The sequence below is a fragment of the Hyperolius riggenbachi genome, chromosome 1 (genome assembly GCF_040937935.1).
Source record: "Hyperolius riggenbachi isolate aHypRig1 chromosome 1, aHypRig1.pri, whole genome shotgun sequence".
Taxonomy (NCBI): domain Eukaryota; kingdom Metazoa; phylum Chordata; class Amphibia; order Anura; family Hyperoliidae; genus Hyperolius; species Hyperolius riggenbachi.
The window spans coordinates 341,765,534-341,790,155 of record NC_090646.1 but is presented as its reverse complement, the minus strand read 5'-3'; the positions used below and the strand labels follow the sequence as shown (position 1 = coordinate 341,790,155).

General features: G+C 44.7%; 1 protein-coding gene across 1 annotated transcript; it reads left to right on the top strand.

The window, feature by feature from the left end:
* Positions 1–1,159: 1,159 nt before the first annotated feature.
* On the top strand, positions 1,160–21,452 carry GAMT (guanidinoacetate N-methyltransferase). Its single transcript, XM_068271220.1, has 6 exons — positions 1,160–1,385; positions 3,531–3,676; positions 13,176–13,239; positions 13,317–13,384; positions 17,273–17,383; positions 21,000–21,452. Exons 1-6 carry the CDS (start codon positions 1,214–1,216, stop codon positions 21,138–21,140), a joined length of 702 nt encoding a protein of 233 aa, XP_068127321.1. The 5' UTR covers positions 1,160–1,213; the 3' UTR covers positions 21,141–21,452.
* Positions 21,453–24,622: the final 3,170 nt, after the last annotated feature.

Genomic DNA, 24,622 nt, shown 5'->3' with positions numbered 1-24,622 from the left:
ATTTCCTTAGTAGCAAGTTTCTATTAGGAACAGCAACACATATTAGATAGTGCTGTCATTTACAAAGGTCATTTAAATAGGATAATTTATAGCTCAGATACAGATCCTGGCAATAAAGCAAGGGAAGGACGTAGTCTGTGTTCAGTTAGGCTAAAGGCTCATACACACGCCTGACTGCAGCCAACGACGGGTCTGTCGGCACCTCCCGCTGGGCGGGTTTTCAGCAGACAGTACAGCGTGTGTACAGTCTGTCGGCGGACTGATAAGGCTGTTTCTGAGCGATCCCCCGTCGTTGCCTTTAGTATGGCGTGTGTACGAGCCTCTAATAGATCTTTCTCCTCTCTGTCAGCTAAAGCCCTGTCATCCTAATGCAAGTTTAGTCAGCAGAAAGTACTGGGCTTTGGAATGTCTTATGCTGGGTACACACGGTGAGATTTTCTCTGCGATTTTACGACCCGATCATTTTTTCCGCACGATTCTGCACTCGATTCTACGCTCGAATCTCTTATCTTCATTCGTTTTTCTTATCTTTTTCCATTCACTGCTATGAGAAATCGAGTGCAGAAACGATCGGGAGCAATATCGGACATGACGGATTTATCAATCGGATCCATCTATCGCACGGAAAATCATACAGACCCTGACCTGAGGCAATGAAAGCGACTACTTTGTGTTCAGTGATAACAGCTCTCTCTCCTATCGGGCGCTCAAAGCCCAGTCCTCCTAAAGCTTAATCTACATGGTACAATTTTCCATCAGATCGACTGGTGATCTGATTAGAAATTGCATCGTGTGTAGACGTCCAAATTGTTTCTGATCAAATTTTGCGATAGTTTTGCAGTGATAGAATGAAGTACCCAAAATCTGTTGCAAAATCTATCGCAATCCGATTGGACCGGTTGGAAATTTTCTAATAGATTTGTTGATCTGATGGAAAATTGTACCGTGTAGATGAGGCTTAATGTAAGCCCTTTCTCCTAATGCTGTGAAGGGTTGTGTACCAAGGGTTGTGTTATAGAAACAAGCTACTAAGGAAATCCGAGTAGCCTGCATTTTTGCTGTACTCTGCCCCTTTAACTAACGGACGGCCCACCTAGTGTGCCATTCATTTGCAGGGTGCAGGCCACGCCCACTGCCCTGATCTCTATATCCCCCGAGCCGAGTCTGCTGAGCTGTCTCTCCAAGTTGCCCCAGCTGCACTACTATAACAGCCATGTCTGCAGAAAAGATTTTCTCGGAAGGGGAAACCTGCAAATCTTCCTGGAAAGGTGCAAATGCCGGGTACAATGAGGCAGACACCCACCTGGAAATCCTGGGCAAGCCTGTGATGGAGAGGTGGGAGACCCCCTACATGCACAGCCTAGCTGGGGTAGCAGCAAGTAAAGGTATGTGGAAAAGACTGGCATTATACTAATCATGTACAATATTTGTAAAATTCCTGGTAATATGTTCTGCGAAGTTGCCTAACTTCTTATGAATGGCACATGGAACATGTGTGCCATCCCTAGTGCACGCTGTCCAGCAATCTGCAGAGAGCTAAATATAGCTGCTGTGTGTGTATATTTGGTGACAGCTGGATGGAGGAGGGAGGGGGGCCTCGGGACACCTTTTTTTTTCAGTCCTTCCTTGAAAGAACATTTTCATGCTAGTTATTCTGTAAGAAGAAAACATATGCACCAGTGGCATAGCTAAAGAGCTGTGGGCCCTGGTGCAAGTTTACATTGGGCCCCCTAAGCACTCTATACATAAGAATCAATACGGCACACCAAAACCTGCCAATGGCAACTACAGTGTCAGAGGTGCAAGAAGGGGATGGAGAACAGCTTGTTAATGATTATTATCATTCAAAGCATTTATAGAAGTGATTATTACCAGCATAGGACCAATAAAGAGATAATACTGTTGTTGAGGGGTGGCCCAACTGGGCCCCTCTAGCCCAAGAGCCCCGATGCGGTCGCAACCTCTGCAACCCCTATTGCTACGCCCCTGATATGCACTACTATGTGTATTCAACCTGTGAGATCGACCCAGGCATTTTAGTTTGGTAGTCTGAGGAAGCTGCAATGTTCACACTATCACACGATATTGGGCCACAAGAACTATTTTATAGTAATTAAAGACGTGCCAAAATACACCAGTTCTATTTGTTATGAATGTAGCAAGATCTTGGGTTACTTGTAGACTGGGGTATTTATTTCCAGTTCTATTTGTTATGAATGTAGCAAGATCTTGGGTTACTTGTAGACTGGGGTATTTATTTTCTTTTAGTTACACTGCTACTGGTTGCAGAACACTAGAAGCTGTTCTAAGTCCATTATTGAAGTTGGAGGATCGCTAGAGCACAAAAAAAAAAATAAAGATGTCTGCTACCCACTCTGATCATTTTTACAATGGCAGCGGTATAATGCTAGGTACACACTATGAGATTTTCTGGCAGATTTACTGTCAGATCGATTATTTGCAAAATGTCCGATCTGATTTCCAATCGATTTCCGATCAGTTTCCGATATAAATAAATGGAAAATGATTGGAAATCAGATCGAACATGTTAGAAATAATCGATCTGACAGTAAATATGCCAGAAAATCTCATAGGGCCTGATTCACAAAGCGGTGCAAAGTGTTTGCACGCCTGTGAAAAGCCCCTTATCACGCCTAAACTCAGTTTAGGCGTGATAAAATGAAACTCGCGCGCAAAGTTTTGCACGCGCAATCGCCTGATGCACGGTGCAGTTCGCGCGATGTGCCCATTAAACCCTATGGGCGCTGCGCGCTAAGTTGCACGATTGCGCGCGGAACTTTGCGCGCGATAAAGAGCACAAAACGTGCTAACTCAGTGGTGCAAAGCTTATCACGCCTAAAGTCTTTTAGGCGTGATAACTGAGTTATCGCCGCTTTGTGAATCGAGCCCATAGTGTGTACCTAGCATAACATTACAAATGTACTTTGTTTCTAAAACATAAATACTCAGAAATACCACTATTTACACTTTAGTTCAGCTCAGCCTTATTTCCTAATTATACTGTATATATTCTGTGCATAGCCCTTTGTATTGTTAGAAGCAGAATATTTGCTTTGGGGAGTATTCCCATTTAGTATGTGCTGGAAACAACCCTAGTCCTGATTGTGAAGGGTAATGCGGGAAAGCAGTGTACAGTATACAGCAAGTTTTTCTTTCCTGCATGTGGGAACCACTATCTTCTAACAGCTTTGCAGCAGCACAGGTCCGATTCAGAAACAGACACGGTACCTAGTGGAAATTATGCACTAAGTGTGAACCAACCCATTGACTAACCTGGGCTGTCACATCTGGTGCCATTCAGCATTTGGGGAGACTACATGCATTTTACTCAACTGTGATCCCTGGCTTAATCTGAAAAATAGAAAACCAGGAGACCTGCATATAGATATCAATACTGCAGAAATTGACTGTGCTTTACAAATTTAAATAAGGATTATTCTGAAAACAATTGCATTTGTTCTGAGTTGATCTGGCTATTTGTATCTGCTGACCTACATCTCTGTGTGCAGGAGGACGAGTGTTAGAGATTGGCTTTGGAATGGCAATAGCAGCCACTAAGGTGGAAGAATATAACATTGAAGAACATTGGATCATAGAGTGCAACGATGGAGTCTTCCAGCGGTTACAAGAATGGGCCAAACTCCAACCACATAAGGTTAGATCCTAGAGATGAACTGTAAGCAGGTCACTTAGTTAGTACCTAAAGGACCTTAGAAGCTATGTATCCCTAATTCAAGTTGAGACACTGCACATCACTGGTGGACAGTACACAGGATAGTAAACCTGTCACTTGTTTCATTCAAACAAATGAAATGGTTTGCACTATATAGAACTTAGATTCTGACAGTGAGACATGCATGCTTATGTTAGACTCAGTAGGTAATTGATCTTAGTTAATTCATAAAACCTAAGTATTTGTAGTATGTCTGTCATGTCATTTATGTGAATGACTAATTATTCAGCTTCTTTCTGAGATGACGGTTTGGCCCTTTTCCCCTAAATGTTCCCAGTGGACGTTTTCCCACAGCAGAAAGTACCGACAGGTTTCTATTATAATACTGTATATACAGTACATTCGACGGCTTTCAGACCTTGCAAAGCATGATCCAGTTATTGTCTTGAGTATGCACAGCATATGACATACGCTGAGGGGAGGGGGAGAGGAGTAGGAACCCTCCTGTTGTTGGAGTATAAAATTGTAAATGGCCTAAAAAAGTCCAGCACAGCCAACAGATTAGTAGATTAGTTTTGTCAGTTGCAGAAGACATGGGTTATTTTTTGGACTAGGCCTGAACGATTTTAGGGAAAAAATTGAATTGAGCGATTTCTGTCCAAAATCACGATTTCGATTTTATTTACGATTTCCTTCAAATCAAGCTTTGTTCCCCCTCTGTGCCTCTCTGTCCCTCTCTCTCTCTCTATGTGCCCACTCTGTGTCTCTGTGCCCCCAATCTGCAGCTGCGCTGGACATACCTTCAGCAGCTGTGCTGGACATACCTTCCAGCAAGAGTCCAGCGATACCCAGGCTCTAATACACGGCATACTTCCTGTATGTCATGTGACATACAGGAACCAGGAAGTATGCCATGCACAAGAGCTGGCAGACGGCGAGAGAGGATGGAAAGCGTTTCGACTCCTGTCAGAAAGTATGTCCAACACTGCCAATGCTGCGGGCCGCACGCACTGGGATTTGGGGAAGTTTGAAGCTTTTTCAAACTTCCCCATGTGGAAATAACGTCATCGCAGAAATTGCCACTTTGACGATTCCGAAATTGTGAGCTTGGTGATTGTGATTCCAATTAAAATTCGATTTATTGTTCAGGCCTAATTTGGACTGAGATCAGACTGTCACCTGAAATTATCAAAATGGATGACATTTTTGGTGTGGTGGATAGCATTCCTGCTGTCCCAGGTGTACCCCCCCTTCCCTTTGCAACAGTACATGTTGGTAGTCTGCACACATGTGTTACCTAAGCTCTCCCCCTGATTAAGGGTCTGGCTATTAGGGCACCCAAATTCGAGGCTGTGCTAGCACCGACAATACCTGCTTCGTCTGTGTACAGCCTCAGGGATGGAGAGCTACTATGAAGGAAAGTTAGTGACAAGACTATGTACTCCGTGAAGCTCTGTGGAAGTTATCAATGATGTATAAAAACATAATCGGCACAAGCAATCATTCGGGTGACATAAATGTATCTTTACTTTGGGTAGTGGCTGGTGCCATTCCATTTTGATCAGATTTTAGTTCTGCTTGCTTTATACTGATCTACATAACTATGCTGCAAGTATTCCTTGTTACACCTCCCCCTACTGCCTTATCACTAAAAATCACGACTGTGCTGTATGTGAAATTGATCTGAGCTGAATGAATTATTGAATAGCTTGTGGGAGTCAAGTGATCACTGTCAGATTTTTGATAAAAGTGAATCTGCTGGAATTGTGTATGGGGCAGTTTTATCGAAACCAGCACAAAGAAGATAGGAGCAAAACTCATGCAAAAGTGGAGAAGTTGCATGCAATGATTGATCAGCATTCTTGATTGTGGCATCTGCTCCAATTCCACACAAGCTTTGCACCAATTGTCCTGGCTTACAGCTTTTGATAAATTTGTGTATATATAAAATAAAAAAAAACTCTAAAATTTAACAGGTGATGGCACAACTGAAGACTATACTGAGTTCAGTTCTTAAAGAGAAGCTCCAATCAAGAATTGAACTTTATCCCAATCAGTAGCCGATACCCCCTTTTACATGAGAAATATAATGCTTTTCACAAACAGACCATCAGGGGGCGCTGTATGGCTGATTTTGTGCTGAAACCCCTCCCACAAGAAGCTCTGAGCACCGCGGTACTCTGGGCAAACTGCCACAATGTAACAATGTTCACAGACAGGAATTAGCTGTTTACAGCTGTCTCTAACAGCCAAAACAGCTAGGAGCAGCTACATAACCTGCCCACAGTAACAATGTCACCTTGTAATAAATGTCAGAATGTAAATCGGGGAGAGGAAAGATTTTACAATGAGTAAACACTGACTAAATCATTTATACATAATTATGGTAAAAAAATGAAGCACTTGCCACTGGAATACTTTATTGAGCTTGATTGTTAAAAAAACAAAAATACAATAATAAGTACTATAGAGGATCACTCTTCTAAGATGATTCTCCCTATGCTATTCAAATTATAAAGTATTTAAGGGCATGTTACAAAGGAACTGTAGTAAAAATAACATAATGAATAAAATTGCTTATTTTTAACAATATTCATTTATGGATTATTTAGTCAGTGTTTGCCTAATGTGAAATTGCTCCTCTCCCTGTCTTACATTTTGAAATCTATCACTGGTGGTGACTTTGTTAGTTCTGCCAGGTGATCTATACAGAATGTTCGTTACTGAGAGTTCTATGCATGAAGGTAGATATTGCTTGCTTGGCAGCTGGAAAAAGCCGTTATTTCCCATAATGCAACATGTCACACAGACCATGGTCATGACATCACACTGTGGGAGGGGTTTCACCACAATATTAGCCACACAGACCCCCCTGATGATCTATTCGAGAAAAGGTAAAGATTTCTCGTGGGAAAGGGGGTATCAGCTACTGATTGGAAAGATGTTCACTCCTTGGTTAAAGTTCCTCTTTAACCTGCCTGGCGTTCTATTAAGATCGCCAGGGAGGCTGCGGGAGGTTTTTTTTTTAATAAAAAAAAAACTATTTCATGCAGCCAACTGAAAGTTGGCTGCATGAAAGCCCACTAGAGGGCGCTCCGGAGGCGTTCTTCCGATCGCCTCCAGCGCCCAGAATAAACAAGGAAGGCCGCAATGAGCAGCCTTCCTTGTTTTGCTTACATCGTCGCCATAGCGACGAGCGGAGTGACGTCATCGACGTCCTGACGTCAGCCGCCTCCGATCCAGCCCTTAGCGCTGGCCGGAACTTTTTGTTCCGGCTACGCTGGGCTCAGGCGGCTGGGGGGACCCTCTTTCGCCGCTGCTCGCGGCGGATCGGCGCAGAGCGGCGGCGATCAGGCAGCACACGCGGCTGGCAAAGTGAAGGCTGCGTGTGCTGCTTTTTATTTGAGCCAAATCGGCCCAGCAGGGCCTGAGCGGCAGGCTCCGGCGGTACTGGACGAGCTGAGCTCGTCCAGACCGCCCAGCAGGTTAATGCTGGGGATACATGGTACGTTTTGTACCGTGTATCGAGCCGCTCGATAGATTCCGGCGCGTCCTCACTTGTCCCCGCGGGCGCCCGGATCGATTCCCGCTCGTCCCCGTGGGCGGCTTCTTATCTTGCACTCGTTTCTTCTATTGTCCTGCCCGCTGGTATCGAGTGCGGAATCGATCCGGCGGGGTACCGGACATGTCGGAAATTATCAATCGAGCCATCAGCAGCTCGATTGATAAAACAAACGTACCGTGTATCCCCAGCATAAGGACCAGGGTTCTTCTTTCCCTTCTTCGATTACTCTGATTGGCTTACAGTGATCACTGCGCACGGAGCTCAGTTGTCACTAGAGGGCCGAGTGCATGGGCGTCCGCACGTATGGCAAATTGGGGCGCCTGCCTCCTCCTGGCCGCCCGCTGCCCCCTCTGGCCGACCCCCCCCTGCCGAATCAGTGGCAGTGCCCCTCACTACCCCCCACCCGACTCAGCGCAGTGAAGGGGGAGCAGCAGGCATAGCGGTGGAGAAGGGGGGACATCCCCCCCTTCCCTCACCTTGGGGCTCCCCCTTACTTGTTCCCCTCTCCATAAGTCAGCGGCGGGCGCAGCGCAGCAGAACACTTTCTCTATTTCCTGCTCGCGAGGAAGGTTCTGTGCGCAGCTGGTCTGGTCAGTGACGTCAGACCAGCGACGCACAGATCTCCCTCTCGCTTAGGGAGAGGAAGAGTTCCACTCCACTGCCGCCCGCTGCCAGCCGCAGCATTATGGAGGGGGGACCGAGGAAGGGTGAGTCCCAAGGTGAGGGAAGGGGGCGAAGTCTCCCCCCCCCCTTCCCCGCCACTGTCACAACTGGGGGGAGTCCCTGTCACGACCTGAACTGGGGGGTCCCTGTCACTACTTGAACTGGGGGGGGGGTCCCTGTCACGACCTGAACTGGGGGGTCCCTGTCACTACCTGAACTGGGGGGGCTCCTGTTACTACCTGAACTGGGGGGGGTCCCTGTCACTACCTGAATTGGGGGGGGTCCCTGTCACGACCTGAACGGGGGGGGGGGTCCCTGTCACTACTTGAACTGGGGGGGGGGGGGGGGGGGTCCCTGTCAGGACCTGAACTGGGGGGGGTCCCTGTCACTACCTGAATTGGGGGGCTCCTGTCACTACCTGAACTGTGGGGTCCCTGTCACTACCTGAACTGGGGGGCTCCTGTCACTACCTAAACTGTGAGGTCCCTTTCACTACCTAAACTGGGGTGGGGGGCTCCTGTCACTACCTGAACTCGGGGGCTCCTGTCACTACTTAAACTGTGGGGTCCCTGTCACTACCTGAACTCGGGGGCTCCTGTAACTAACTAACTAAACTAGGAGGCACCTGTCACTACCTAAACTAGGAGGCACCTGTCACTACCTAAACTAGGAGGCACCTGTCACTACCTAAACTGGGGGGCCCAGTCACTACCTAAACTGGGGGCCCTGTCACTACCTAAACTGGGGGCCCTGCCGCTACCTAAACTGGAGAGCACCTGGCACTAACTCAACTAGGAGGCACCTGTCACTACCTAAACTGGGGGGCCCTGTCACTACCTAAACTGAGGGCCTTGTCGCTACCTAAACTGGAGGGAACCTGGCGCTACCTAAACTAGGGGGCACCTGTCACTACCTAAACTATTCAGGCTAGCCAGCCCAGCATCACCGCCAGCCAGGCCAGCCCAGCATCACCCCCAGCCAGGCCACAGCATCACTGCCAGGCCTTTTCGGCACACACATCATCCCCAAGCCATCCAAAAACAGTATTGCCAGGCCAGTCAAGCACAGCAGCCAGTAGAGGAAAATTCAGAAGCCAGGTGAGAGGTGTCTCCCATATTAAGGGGGCATTCTGCCTATTTATGTGAAATGCTGTCTATTTATATGCCTCATGACTGCTGAATTTGTCTTGTTGGGGGCCTCATGGTTACTGAATTTGTCTTGTTGGGGGCCTCAAGATTGCTGAATTTGTCTTGTTGGGGGCCTCATGATTGCGGAATTTGTCTTGTTGGGGGCCTCATGGTTACTGAATTTGTCTTGTTGGGGGCCTCAAGATTGCTGAATTTGTCTTGTTGGGGGCCTCATGATTGCGGAATTTGTCTTGTTGGGGCCTCATGATTGCTGAATTTGTCTTGTTGGGGGCCTCATGATTGCTGAATTTGTCTTGTTGGGGGCCTCATGATTGCTAATTTTTGTCTTGTTGGGGGCAACTTGATTGCTGAATTTGTCTTGTTGGGGGCCTCATGATTTGCTGGGGGCCTCATGATTGCTGAATTTGTCTTGTTGGGGGCCTCACGATTGCTGAATTTGTCATGTTGGGGGCCTCATGATTGCTGAATTTGTCTTGATAGGGGCCTCATGATTGCTGAATTTGTCTTGTTGGGGGCCTCACGATTGCTGAATTTGTCAAGTTGGGGGCCTCACGATTGCTGAATTTGTCTTGATAGGGGCCTCATGATTGCTGAATTTGTCTTGTTGGGGGTCACATGATTGCTAACTGCAAGACTATGGAAAAAGCTGAATCATCATCATATGAGACAATAGCATTAAACCTACTTTTTCAGCTTTTTAAAACAGAAAATAAAACTGGGAGGTTCTAAAAAAATGAATACGTTTTTTTCAGGAGTAGGGTGGATGAAATTGTTTATCTTCACAGTTTATTTTCAACTTGGATTTTCCATAATGTTCATGTATGAGTTAAAACGTTTGTATTTAGTTTAAATTGCTGTTGGCACTTTGTGATAGATAAGTGACTTTTGGGTTGCAGTTTGGGCACTTGGCCTCCAAAAGGTTTACCACCACTGTCCTAATCTAATGTCCCACCATTGCTAAGTTCATGTAAACTTGTCTCCACCGGCGACCATACCCACATTCTGGTCCATGACCACACCCATGTTTCGGCGCATGACGTAGCCCCATTTTTTGGCACACTACATGGGCCACACAACGTAACCCCAATTTTCAGCACGCGCCGCGGTACTTCCTCTTCCCCCCCCCCTGGAAAATTTTCTGCGGACGCCCATGGCCCGAGTGTAGCGGTGGTGGAAGCGCGGTCGTGGCAGGAGCGCATGAGGCTAGGCTATTGAAATGTACATCCTGGCAGAAATAAGCGGCTGCAAACAAGATGCAGATTTCAATAGTGTATGTCTATAATAGGTTAGGTTTAATATTTTTTTTCTCTTTGCCTCTCTGACAGGTTGCTTTGTGCAACTTTTCCACTTGCATTGCTCCAATTTTCCTTGTAGGGGCTTTAATAAACCTGCCTCAGTGCCGGGCTTGCTAGAAGTGACAGTTAAATGAGAAGGTCAGCAGGTTAATGTCCATATTTGGCAATGTCACATGTTTAGGCAGTGGGATTGTAGGTCACTGCACACAACTGTGACTGAAATCTGGGTTCATGGATGCAAGTATATATAGAGAGGGTTGACCTTAAAGATACTGTGTTTATCTGGAATCAACAAAAAGTGGTCAAAGTGCAGCAGCAGTGTGTGTGAGGGGTAGCGAGCAAAGCTGCTAAATGGGAAACGCACTATCAGCAAATATAGGGAAGTGTTACAAGTAGTGAAGAGAGATGAATTTTTACATTATAGAGATATATAATGTTTGCATTGAAAGAACACCTCTAAAGTTGTGTTTTTTTTTGTGTGTTTTTTTTAAAGAATCCAATACATGTGTGTTTAAATAATAATAATAATAATCCGAACATTTGTATAGTGCTTTTCTCCTGTCGGACCCAAAGCACTCAAGATCGGCAGCTACTGGGAAGCGCTGCAATGTTAGGGAGCCTTACCCTGGACTCCTTACTGAATAGGTACTGTCTCTAGTTAGGATTCAAACTCTTGTCTCCCATGTCAAAGGTGGTGCCCTTAAAGTAAAACAAAGACATCAAATGCTAAAGATTTGATGCTTACCTGGGGCTTACTCCAGCCCCATAAGCTCGTCTGAGTCCTACACAGTCCTACTGCGATCTGCCATTCAGCCCAGATAACTAGCTCAGTCGCGTCTGTCTGGGCCTACTGCGGATATTTATTTCCTTTTAAACAATACCAGTTGCCTGGCAGCCCTGCTGATCTATTTGGCTGCGGTACTGTCTGAATCGCACCAAAACATGCATGCAGCTAATCTTATCAGATCTGATCAACATGTCAGAAACACCTGATCTGCTGCATGCTTGTTCAGGGTCTATAGCTAAAAGTATTCAAGGCAGAGGATCAGCAGGATAGCCAGGCAACTGGTATTGCTTAAAAGGAAATAAATATGGCCCCCTCCATATACCTCTTAGTTCACTTGTCCTTGAAGTGTTTTTTTCATGCATCCAAATCTGAATGCATGATCGGCTTTGTCCTTTCATAATTTTAACCTATGCTTTTTAGAACGGTGTATTCTTGAATAATGTTAAATTTTCTCAGAGTTTTCTCTATTTTTAAAAACACATAGGCTCCCTTAACAGTATATCCATTGCGTCACATCACAATTGACAATATCAACACACCACAACATGATGCAATGGTATTCCTATAGGGCTATCACAATGAGTGCAGTGTGATGCGTTCCGTTGGGATAACACACTGCATGCAGTGGGTAACGTGCGTTTACAGTAGCAGTGTTGCACTGTATGCCTCACTATATGGTCACATCACACCTGCAATACAACTCCATTGTGGCGCCAATGCATAGCAATCACTTTGAAACACAATAAATGTTCATAGTTTTAAAAGAGCCTTGGGCTCCTTTTACACTTAATCAGTTGGTATGCGCTAGTATGCGTTTTTTCCATAGCAGTGCATTGTGAAAAAGCTTTCAGTTAAAATGCATATAGTGGGAACTGTGCCATAGGAAAACATGGGCATTACTTTGAAAATCAGTTTTCTTTCAGTTATAACTTAGAGCAACTGATTAGGTGTAAAAGGGGCCTTACTTAACGGCAGTTACTCAATTAAGTGTACAAAGCATTGTCTTTATATAGACCCTTTTCCTGGGAGAGGCTGTGTAAATAATAAAGAAAGTACTGAGAATCCTCCCTAAGGGCTCGTTTCCACTATAGCGAATCCGCATGCAGGCACCGCATGCGGATTCACATAGGCAATACAAGTGGATGGGATGGTTTCCACTTGTGCGTCGTGCGGGTGCGTTTTGGTGTGCGGGGGAAATCTGCACGGCAGAGCCGTCAGATTTCGCGTGCGGCTGGAATGCGGGCGAATCGCCCGCAATGCTTTTAATAGGGAAATCGCATGCGGCTTTGTCATGCGGTTTTCCCCACGATTTCGCATGTAATGTTATGGAAATTTACACAGGCAGTGACATGGTTAAATTCGCCTGCTTCTTAGCCATGCGAAATCGCGGGGAAAACCGCATGCAGAAACGCATTCGCATGCGATTTCGTCCGCGGTGGAATCCAGGCGATTCCGCACAGCAACAGTGGAAACGAGCCCTTAAAGGACGGACTGGTCACTAGTCTAAAAAGTGTCACATTTTGACTACCTGCTGTAACAGACAGCAACATGCGAGAAAAGTAATTTATAGTGCATTTTACTGTGGGATAAATTTACATCTTCTATATATGTATTTTAAACTATTATATTTTTTCGTAACCGTGGTCCTCTAAAGAAGCAATTTTATGTAGTATGGCTGATGAGGGAAGTCATATGCTTTCCTGAAACTAAACATTGCTGGATTCTGAGATCTCTGCCCTGCGGTTTGTGATAAAAATGTACAGTATGTGCCTTTTACCATGTGATCTGTGTTACAAGGCATAGCATGCATTGTACCTCTCACTACATGTAGGGTGGAGTGTCAGCTATCCTTTGTTTATGCTGTTGATATCAAACTCATATAATTTGGCTGATAATTTGTACAGCAGAAAACCTCTAATCTTTGCTACATGCTACCAACAATAAAACAAAGCATGTGCTACCTTATAGATAGGAGTACAGTAAAGCAATAGTACAAAACTGACCAATAGCTGTTTCTTTGTAGATTGTCCCACTGAAAGGACTTTGGGAAGATGTGGTGCCAACATTGCCAGATGGACACTTTGATGGTAAGTTAGTATGGACAGTTTCTTTGCACAGGATTTACCGAATTCACTTCTGCTGCTAACCCTGTATCTCTTTCCAGGAATTCTCTACGACACCTATCCCCTGTCAGAAGAGACATGGCATACACATCAGTTTAACTTTATCAAGGTACACATTTTACTTACAAGCTTCAAAATGTAGTTGTGTAAACAGATGAACACAAATGCCGGCAAAATATTTTAGCTATGGTTAGTGTGGGAGGGGCTTAGTACCTGGCTTGGGTTTTACTGCTATATCCCAACTGGGGAGATTTTCCTTCCCTTCCTGTGTGAGTTCTTCATGGCTTTTACATAAACTGGCTGTAATGGTCCCAGGCACAGCATTACAATTCAAATCAGGGCTTTAATTCTTCTGCTATAAAAAAGTATCATTTGTATGTATGTCCTTGTTGAAGGGATTTTACCACATCCTGTTAAGACGAGTACACACATCCGATTTTGATTGGCTAATGATTGGCCAATTTTAGAGCTAACCTACACAATGGCTATCATTCATAAAGCATTACCGCATGCGGTAATGCTGAAAACAGCTGACTTTCCTAAACACTAGGGATCTTTCACATCAGAGCTTGCGTTGGAGAACGCTCAAAGCATACGTTTTGTTGTATGCTTTTTAATGCGTTTTGATATGCGTTGCACTGCAGTGAGTGTGCGTTTTTAATCTGTTTTCAATGCGTTACAGGACATAGGAAAACGCAGGTAATTTTTTTTTCTTTTAGTTTTCAACTTTCTACATTGTTCCTCTGTTGCATTCTGGGACTGATTGCCTGCGTTAACGGATTAAAAACGCGCATAGTGTGCGTTTTACATTGACTAACATTGTAACGCATAAAGCTAGCGTTGGCCGAAAAACTGCGCCTGGATGCAGTGTAACGCAACGCACAAAAAGGCTGCGTTATATGTGAAAGCTAAAATGAAAGTCTATGGACTTTCATTTCACCTTGGGTAACGCAAACTTTATCCCTTGCGTTGAAACGCAGAAAATCTGCCCTAATGTGAAAGAGCCCTTAGCAAAATGTCAATTCATAAAAGCTGTTACCGCATGAAAAGCTCAAATTACAGAGCAGTGAGGTAAATTACCGCCTTGTGCAGTGATTATCTCTACACATGTCACATGATGTCAAGTCATAAAGATTAGAGCAGGCGGTATTGGGATGGAGAAAACTGCTTGCTGGGATGGAGAATACAGCTTGCTTGGAGGAGGCGATAAGCATGCGGATAGGAGCAAAGTAGGGAGCCGTATTCTCTGCGAGTCTGTGTAGGGAGCCGAAGTCTGTGTGAGTCAGTCTGTGCAGGGAGCCGAAGTCTGTGTGAGTCATCCGTGCAGGGAGCCGAAGTCTGTGTGAGTCAGTCTGTGCAGGGAGCCAAAGTCTGTGTGAGTCATCCGTGCAGGGAGCCGAAGTCTGTGTGAGTCATCTGTGCAGGGAGCCGAAGTCTGTGTGAGTCAGTCTGTGCAGGGAGCCGAAGTCTGTGTGAGTCAGTCTGTGCAGGGAGCCCGAAGTCTGTGTGAGTCATCCGTGCAGGGAGCCGAAGTCTGTGTGAGTCATCCGTGCAGGGAGCCGAAGTCTGTGTGAGTCATCTGTGCAGGGAGCCGAAGTCTGTGTGAGTCATCTGTGCAGGGAGCTGAAGTCTGTGTGAGTCAGTCTGTGCAGGGAGCCGAAGTCTGTGTGAGTCAGTCTGTGCAGGGAGCCGAAGTCTGTGTGAGTCATCTGTGCAGGGAGCCGAAGTCTGTGTGAGTCATCTGTGCAGGGAGCTGAAGTCTCTGCAAGTCTGTGCAGGGAACCGTAATTAGAGTTTGTAACAAAAGAGAGATATCGCCACACTTCTGCTGTACCGCTCAATGGGCTGCAGTAATTTACCGAACTTCAAAGGCAGCTGTGAAAATCTTTATGAATTAGCACACAAAGGTCTAAAATACTAAATGCTGTATTTTCCCGCCCAGATTTTTTTTTACCGAACACACTTTTATGAATAATAGCCAATCTGTTTATAGTATTCAAAATCTGTTCCATGTGGAATCACCTTGTTGGGACAGGAACCTTGCTTTGTTCCTTGTAGCCCTGCACTTTAACCAGTGAGAGTAAGTTCACACTAGCAGCAAACAGGCAATGCTCACATCATTTTCCTGCACACTATGTGCATTCATGTTCCTTACAACACACCTGGCTAGACAAAATAGCTAACAATTGTAAAGTAGATAGCACCGTGTATAAAAAAAAAAAAAAATCATCACTGAATTTTTTTCCTGCATGTGAATGAGTGCATTAAATGACTTGTCATTCGCATGTAGTCCCCATAAATGTGAACCCAGCATGAAGCTACAGGCACTCCTTTGATTCTTACACAAATATAATTGTGTACAGGTGACCCATGATGCCAACAGCCTCCCCCTCAGCCAACATGAAGAATGCTTGGTCGACTGTATTGTCGAGCATGCAATTGACCATCCCCTGCTCCTCCTGCTTTTTTCCCTCTCTATAGAATAGGGAGCCGAGCTATGTGTATGTACAACAAGCAATCCTAGACTGTCAATCAAAGTGATTAGTAATGATCGTTTTGTGAAAAAAAGTTATCTAAGGAGTAGCTTAACCTTCCTGGCGGTAACCCCGTACATAGTTCGGGGTAAGCCGCGCAGGAGGTTTTCTCCGGCCCTGCTCGGCCGATTTTCTTAAATTTTTTTTTGCTGGACGTAGCTAGCACTTTGCTAGCTGCACCAGCACACTGATCGCCGCCGCCCCGCGCCTGATCGCCGCTATCCGTTGCGGCGCGCGCCCCCCCCAGACCTCGTGCGCTGCCTGGCCAATCAGAGCCAGGCAGCGCCGAGGGGTGGATCGGGACTCCCAATGACGTCACGACGTCCCTGACGTCGGTGACGTCATCCCGCCCCGTCGCCACGGCGACGGGGGAAGCCCTCCAGGAAATCCCTGAGCAGCGGCTAACATGTAGTGAGCCCTGGGCTCGCTACATGATTTAAAAAAAAAAAAAAAAAAACTGCCGCGCTGCCTCCTGGCGGAATTTTTCATACCGCCAGGAGGGTTAAAGCAGTTTAAAACCCTGACATAATATTCAATAAAAATGTGTTTTCCTACTTTTTATATGCCATACGGTTATCATATTTGCATTTGTGCATAAGTATTATAATTCTTTTAGATATTATAGGTTCCCAAAAGTACATTTTTTTTTGCTTTGTGAGCTGACTTAGCATTTTATTAATAACTGGTTTTATTCATTATGTAGTGAAGGCAAGACATGCTTTGACTCTGTCTGTGTTGAGCTGCTTCTCCACAGTCAGAGAATGTGTCACATTCCTCACTTGATACATTTAAGTAAACACAAGATAACATTATCTAAAGTTCAGATGCGTCCACATTTCACTACTCTGAACTTTCAAGCTCTGTGTGTAACCCTTCAAATGCTGGTCTAGTTAAAAAAAATGTTTGTTGCATTTAATATGCTGTAAATAATGTTGTAGAGCAAAGATGAAATGCTGGGTTATATTCCACTTTAAAAATGGTATACACACAGCAGTTACACACCGATTGTACAGTATTACCAACAACTGTGTCCCATTAAGGTTTGCACACACACCAGATGGTGAGAATTTAGCATGTATACAGCAGCCCTTTGACCCACCTTGATGTGTCGCCGGTCAGTCCACTTTGGCAGATCGAATTGGCCAAGCACTGGTCAAAGGCAATGTTTTTCCTTGACCCGCTTGTTCCATTGCGGGCTGTGCCATCAACCTCCTCCTGCATAGTAACAGAACATGTTGCTGGCCTGCTGGCTAGTGATGCGTCTGTACAATTCAATCCTCAAACTGTTACCCAACAGATCAAGTCCTTATCCCTGCCGGGCAACATTCCTTTTATGGGTGTCCGAGGCCTAAGGATTAGATTCAATATAAATTTAAATAGATTATGGTGGGCTCTTATATTGCATAGATCTGTGTCTGTGTCCATCATAATAGGAAATGCTAATTTATTTATTTTGTCCATAGGGTCATGCTCATCGCTTGCTCAAGCTAGGAGGGGTACTCACATACTGTAACCTAACGTCCTGGGGAGAATTTCTGAAGACCAAGTACACAGATATTGAAAAAATGTTCAAGGTAATATAAAATCAACAGTCATATGCAGAAATTGCTGAATTTTAAGATCACTTAAAACAATTCTACCTCTTGAGATCAAGGTTCAGACACCATTCATGGCAATCCTATGTTGTTCTTACACTATCCATACACTATTCAATTATTACTCAATTTTTTGTTTTCCAGCTAAATAGCTGGCAGGTGCTTGTGCCAGCTATTTGTAGTCGCAGATCATATAGTGGGCGCCCTTCTACACAGGTTGCGTTTTTTAAGGAGGGTGGGCGGTTTTAAAGGCAACCCAAAGTAAGAGGGATATGAAGGCTGACATGTTTATTTACTTTTAAATAATGCACAGTGCCTGGTTGTCCTGCCGATCCTCTGCCTATAATACCTTAAGGCTGGTTTCACAGTAGGACGTTGCGTTTTAGGGGATGTTATGGTCGCATAACGTGCCCCTAACGCAACGCCTGGTACTCTCTGATGTGGACTTCAGAGTGAGCCGCGTTGTGCAGCTTACTCTGGCGTCCGTGATGCGTACTCTTGGACGCATGCGGCATCACGTGGTCCCGCCCGGTCGCTCCAGGAAGTAAACACTGCACGTCACTGAGTGCAGTGAATATTAATTAGCCATGTGCCTGGTCGCTCTCCGCTCCTCCCCAACATTACTGAGCATGTGCAAGCAGTCTAACGTGGCTCTGCCGCTTATAAAGTACTGCATGCAGTACGTTGTCTTATGGCGCAGCTTTACTAAGTAACGCAACGTGGGCACTGTGAACAGCCCATTGATTTTTCATTGCTGTGCGGTGGGGTACGATACAGGCTGCTCTAACGTGCGCCTGTAACGTCTCACTGTGAAACCAGCCAAAGGACAACTGAAGTGAGAAGACTATGAGGGCTGCCATGTTTATTTCCTTTTAATCAATACCAGTTGCCTGGCAGCCCTGCTGATCTGTTTGGCTGCAGAAGTGTCTGAATAACACCAGAAACAAGCATGCAGCTAATCTGTCAGATCTGACAATGACAGAAACAGCTGATCTGCTGCATGCTTGTTCAGGGTCTAAGGCCACATACACACATCAGACCATAGTCTTTTGAAAATGAAAGATCACAGACCAATCTTACCACCCTTCATGTAGTATGAGAGCCATACTATACACAGTCTTTCCTATGGAGCTGAACTCCACATCAGAAAAAAATCTTTGCAAGATGCTGCACACACAGATGCTGTACAGACACAAAAGATCAGTATCTGCAAAAGATCTGTTCCTGCCAAAAATCCATTCCTGCAAATTGCAATGATAGTCTATGAGATCTGCAGATCATCATACACACATGATTTAACTGACATTCATCTGCAGATCAGATCCACCAGGATGGATTTTCAGATCTGCGGATCTGCAGATGAATGTCAGTTAAATCATGTGTGTATGATGATCTGCAGATCTCATAGACTATCATTGCAATTTGCAGGAATGGATTCTTGGCAGGGACAGATCTTTTGCAGATCTTGTGCAGCATCTTGCAAAGATTTTTTTCTGATGTGGAGTTCAGCTCCATAGAAAAGACTGTGTAGAGTATGGCTCTCATACTACATGAAGGGTGGTAAGATTGGTCTGTGATCTTTCATTTTCAAAAGACTATGGTCTGATGTGTGTATGTGGCCTAAGGCTGAAAGTATTAGAGGCAGAGGGTCAGCAGGGCTGCCAGGAAACTGGTTTTGCTTAACTACCTGACAACCACCCCAGGACCGCCTAACGCCAATTGGCGTCAGGTCCTGGGGCCGGCTACTGCAGGAGATCGTGCACATTCTGCACACACTTCTCCTGCTTGAGGGGCAGACCTCCACCCCGCCTTCAGTCTGCCGCTCTAATTACCATGTACAGCGCTGCCATTAGCATCAGCGCTGTACTGGGGACAGCCGTGTGACATGGCTGTCCCCCTGGGGCAGAAGAGAGGGATCAGCTCTCATAGGCAGAAGCCTATGACAGCCGATCGCCAGGATTGGCCGGCTGGGGGGGAGGGAGGAGTGTTAAAAATATATATAAACACATAAATAGTAATAGCATTCTGCACACGTAGATATGCGGCAACGCGTATTTTTGTACGCGTTGCGGTCCGCAATAGCGCTAATTGCATTGGTGAATGCGTCCAATAATACGCATGGCGGCCGGCGACTGGTGAGTCGTCAAAAACGAAACTAAGTGACAGCAGGGGACCAGAGGATTCCAGAGCGGCGCCGAGGGCACAGGACTGCTGCAGGGGGCTGGTAATAGCCCCAGGTAAGTAAAACTCTTTACCCCCTATTCAGTTAAGGTTCCCTTTCAGTTCTCCTTTAAGCCTTAGACCCTGAACAAGCATGCAGATCAGATGTCTATGATAAACCTGACAAGATTAGCTGCATGCTTGTTTCAGGTGTGTGATTTAAACCCTATTGACCAGAAAGATCAGCAGGCAACTGGTATTGTTTAAAAGGAAATAAATATGGTATATTCCATAGGTCTCACACCTCTGGTTCCTTTTAAGGGTTAGGCACCACAGGGGGGAGGTTAAAGGAATCTTTAAAGGGGTACCCACTGGTGCAAGCGCCACTGTCAATCACCTCCACTTAGTCCGGTATCCGGGCCACATGGACGTGCTTGACAGTGGCGCTTGCGCAGACAATGATGACTTGGAGGTCTTCCTCTGCACTGGCGGGGACCCCGGGCCGGTGGCTGCCAGCAGAGATGCGGCATGAGACATAGGCGGCACAGTGGTGTAGTGGTTAGCACTCTCGCCTTGCAACGCTGGGTTCCCGGTTCGAATCCCAGCCAGGACAACATCTGCAAGGAGTTTGTATGTTCTCCCCGTGTTTCCTCCCACATCCCAAAAACATACAGATAAGTTAATTGGCTTCCACCTAAATTGGCCCTAGACTATGATACATGCACTACACAATATAGACATAGGACTATAGTAGGTATTAGATTGTGAGCCCCTCAGAGGGACAGTTAAGTGACAATGTATACTCTGTACAGCACCGTGGAAGATGTCGGCACTATATAAATACTAAATAAGAATAATAGCGGCTGCCAGGGGCTGAAGGAAGCCCTGAGTAAGTAGAGCAGGGGTAGCGTAGTTTAGTTGTGTGAGAGTGGGTAGAAGTTAGGTCATAGTAAAATATTGGTAATATTAACTGATATTTTACTATTTGAATAAAGTAGTAAAATATGTGTACATTTACCAGTATTCTACCACTGCTGTCCTAAGCCATTTTCAACAATTTTTTTTCAAATATGCGGTGAATGTTTATTTGTAATTTTAATCCCTTATTCACGTACTGTAGAAAGCTGTGTAATATGTTGGCATTTGACAAGACCTGCATATCTTCTGTAGAGTTAGACTACTCAGCAAGCTCACAGCAAATCAGAACGCCTAGGAGTGTGTAAGGGGCTAAAAAGCGCTCTTAAAATGTTATGCAAAACAAAAAGCCAGGAAGGCAAACTTTTGTTTTGCATATCTACTGTACATTGTTACACTGCAACTTAGTTTTCTGTATCTCTGGGTGTTTCTTTCCAGTTCTTTGATGTGCAACACTCTTGATGTCTCAGTGTTCTTTGTGATGTGTTTAATGATCTCCTTTGATGTTGTTTTGTTACAGGAAACACAAATACCACAGCTACTGGAGGCTGGATTCAAGAGTGAAAATATCAGCACCACAGTAATGGATCTAATACCCCCTGAAGAATGTAGATATTACGCCTTCCATAAGATGATCACACCAACTATTGTAAAGGCCTGAGAAGAGCAAGAATTCTTCCTTTCTCACTCTCTCCCAAACTGTGCACCAGCTGCACCCACAACCTCCCTCAGGAATAACACATAAGGTGTCAGTGTTTTAAAATGGAGTGTCCCCTACATTTACACAGTTGGTGACTATTCCAAAGTTCTCAAATTACCTGGCAGGAGGAGTATTTACCCAACCTACATCTGCCTTTACTTTGGAATAAGACATTCTAACGGTCTACATAGCAGTCTTTTTGCACTCTAGGGATTTTGAAAGCCAAATGTGATTTTTATGTGGAGAAAATGCCAAATAAAGTAAGTTTTAAAATCCAGGTGTCCTTTTGTTAAGCAGCTCCATATTGCAAAGCTAACTTTCGGTGCAGCCTTTGCAGAAACAGACAAATTGAAATTACACTTTCATTAACAAAACACTATACAACTATAAAAAAAGTAGGTCTTTTAAATTCAATATTATTATATTTTCTATTTCATACATGTACACATTTTAGATTTCTGCATAGCCTTTAAACATGAAATAAAAATCATGCTTTTCAGCATTAGGCTCAACACACACCATACAATCTTGGTTGTTCAATCTTACCACTTTCATGTAGTATAAGAGCTTATCCAATCAATCATTCAAGGTATTTTCAATCTGTTAGCCCTTATACTACATAGATTTGGTAAATCTGTACAACCAAGATTGTATGGTGTGTGTTGAGCTTTAGGCTTTTTTCCATCTAAAGCAGAGAACAGACTTTTTTCGTCCATTCCCCACTCATTACTAATTGTAGAGTGAACGGCTCCTATGTTATAAATAGGAGCCATTCACACTACTGCAACGGATCAGCACAATCGGTTACAGTAAGGACACAGCACTCCTGTGCAAACTGCGATAATCCCGGGCCAGGCTGATGCATTGCCCCCATATAGCCTATGGGAGAGCACACCTGCCCCAGGCTACTGTCGGATCACTGCAGACCGTCAGAACAGACATTAACCTGTCCACTCTAAATGGCCGCACGTAATGTGGAAGTCAAGTGGGAATACAGCTTCGATTGAAACCAATGAGGAACTGTAGTGAAAATAATAATGTAAGCCAGTAGAAAATATACCTGGTCTTCCAGAATGCTCTGGGAGGAAAATTCTGCATAGCTGAACACCCTAGACGCAGAACACTTGTATCAGGCTTTTCTCCTGGCAGACTCAAAGGACCAGAGCTGCAGCCACTGGGCCACACTCAGTAGCAGTGTTAGGAAGCGTTGCCCAAGGTCTCCTTAATGCTGACTTACTGAACAGGTAGACCTGAGATTCAAACCTGTTTTTTGTGTCAGAGGCAGAGCCTTAAAAGGACAATTATAGCGAAAGGTATGTGGAGGCTGCCACATTTACTTCCTTTTAAGCAATACCAGTTGCCTGGCTATCTTGTTAGTCCCTCTGCCTCTAATACATTTAGCCATAACATGCAGCAGATCAGGTGTACCTGACATTATTGTGAAATCTGACAAGATTAGCTGCATGCTAGTTTCTGGTGTTATTCAGACACTTCTGCAGCTTAATAGATCAGCAGAGCTGCCAGACAACTAGTATTGTTTAAAAGGAAATAACTATGGCAGCCTCCTCCATATACCTCTCGCTACAGTTTTCCTTTAACCAGTACACTATCCAGCCACTATTTTAGTGGCTGTGACAGAACTGTGGGGGCGGTTTACATCCCAATATGCAGCCATATATAGAATGTTTCAGGTGCTGAATCCACCAACATTACAGTAAAAGTGGCCATCCTAAATACATTTACAGCATTCTGCTATATGTTACTACAGTGCCTCTTGAACATACTAAAGCTCCTTTACAGATCTGCTTCCATGACCCACCTGCACTGTTAGTACATTAGGGAAGTCTAATAAATATCTGTAATATACAGTTGCCAGTAGAGATCAGACAAATACCCCCAAATTCTTGATTTTCTCAAATCTTTTGAATCTCAAACACTGTACATAAGAGTCTAAGGGCTCGTTTCCACTATTGCGGTGCAGAATCGCCTGGATTCCACCGCTGTTGAAATTCCATGAATTAGCATGCGGATGCGAATTTTTGCGCGTTTTTTGCCGCGAATTCGCATAGGTGAGGGTATATGCGAAATTAACCATGTCACTGCCTGTTTGAATTACATTGGTACCTATGCGAATTCGCATGAAAATTCGCATACCATAGCCGCATGCGAATTTCCTATTAAATACATTAGCGGCGATTCGCATGCATTCCACTCGCAGGCGAATTCGTTGGCTCTTTTGTGCGTTTTTTTACCGCTGAAAAAAACGCACCTCAACAACGCTACAGTGGAAACAGGCCCATCCACTTGCATTACATGTGCGAATCTGCATGCGTTGAACGCATGCAGATTCGCGATAGTAGAAACGACCCCTAAGTCTAATTACATGGAATGCACAATCGTTATGTACAGGTTTCGAGAAAATCAAGAATTTGACCATTTGGAGAATTTGGGGATTCATCTCATCGCTAGTTGCCAGCATTATTGAGCATATACATGCTGGATGGAACTCAGCCCATGTGGTCATTCACAGATACAACGGGGATTGTTTTGCCTCAAGGTCAAGCTACTGCTGAGTGCCTTGTTCACCTGCTTACCCCACCCATCGGAAGCTGCTCCATTGTGTACCACATTGTCACCACATCCCCCCCCCCATAACAGTACATGCCACTCAGTGCAAACCATCTGAACAGAGCTTGTTCCCCACAGTGCCACCTGCAAGACCCAGCCCTAATGGTGTATGTATGGGAAGTCGTCTTTAGAGTAGAAGTCAAAGCAGACCACTTAATACATACACAGATGAAATGCGGTGTGTGTGAGGTTTCACCTACCAAAATTGTGTCTGTGTTTGGACTGGAGATGGTCAATGAATACTAGTAATTCCAAGCCGATGCAAATGTTATATTTTAATGCATTTTGGAAATGGACCAAACAAATACAGCAGCTGCAGTACCTGATCAAAACCCAAACTACATACAATTATATCAACTTTCAATTATTAGCATTTTATTGACCATCCCTAGTTTGCACAAAGAGTGTCTTGGCTTTCGCTGGAGACTTTGCGGTTTTGCCAGCTCAACTGTACCTACATCAGTGTGCTACCTCACTAGAGACATGGAACCACTGTATTATAAGGTTTTTGTACTGGTGGGCTGGATTGGCCCTTCACCACAAATTAAACATCAGACTACTCTCCAAATATAATCCCTACATACAAATTATATACGAGAGCCATCAAGGACAGTGGGACATTACACTTTCAACTATGTAGAGGGGTAGTTTACAAAAATATGAGCAACTGCATTCATTTAAAACATCCAATAATGTTCAAGATCACTATTAAAAGAAAAAAAATGTCAGGGTAAGTCTGTAAACCACCCCATACAGGTCCCATGCAGTGTATATTAAGTAATTTTATGTATTGTATTTATAAAGCGCCAACATAT

Coding starts and splice junctions, on each gene's coding strand:
- GAMT (XM_068271220.1), top strand. CDS start 1,214: ATGTCTGCAGAAAAGATTTTCTCGGAAGGGGAAACCTGCAAATCTTCC. Junction 3,677..13,175: donor CCAAACTCCAACCACATAAG/GTTAGATCCTAG, acceptor GTTTCTTTGTAG/ATTGTCCCACTGAAAGGACT. Junction 17,384..20,999: donor ATATTGAAAAAATGTTCAAG/GTAATATAAAAT, acceptor GTTTTGTTACAG/GAAACACAAATACCACAGCT.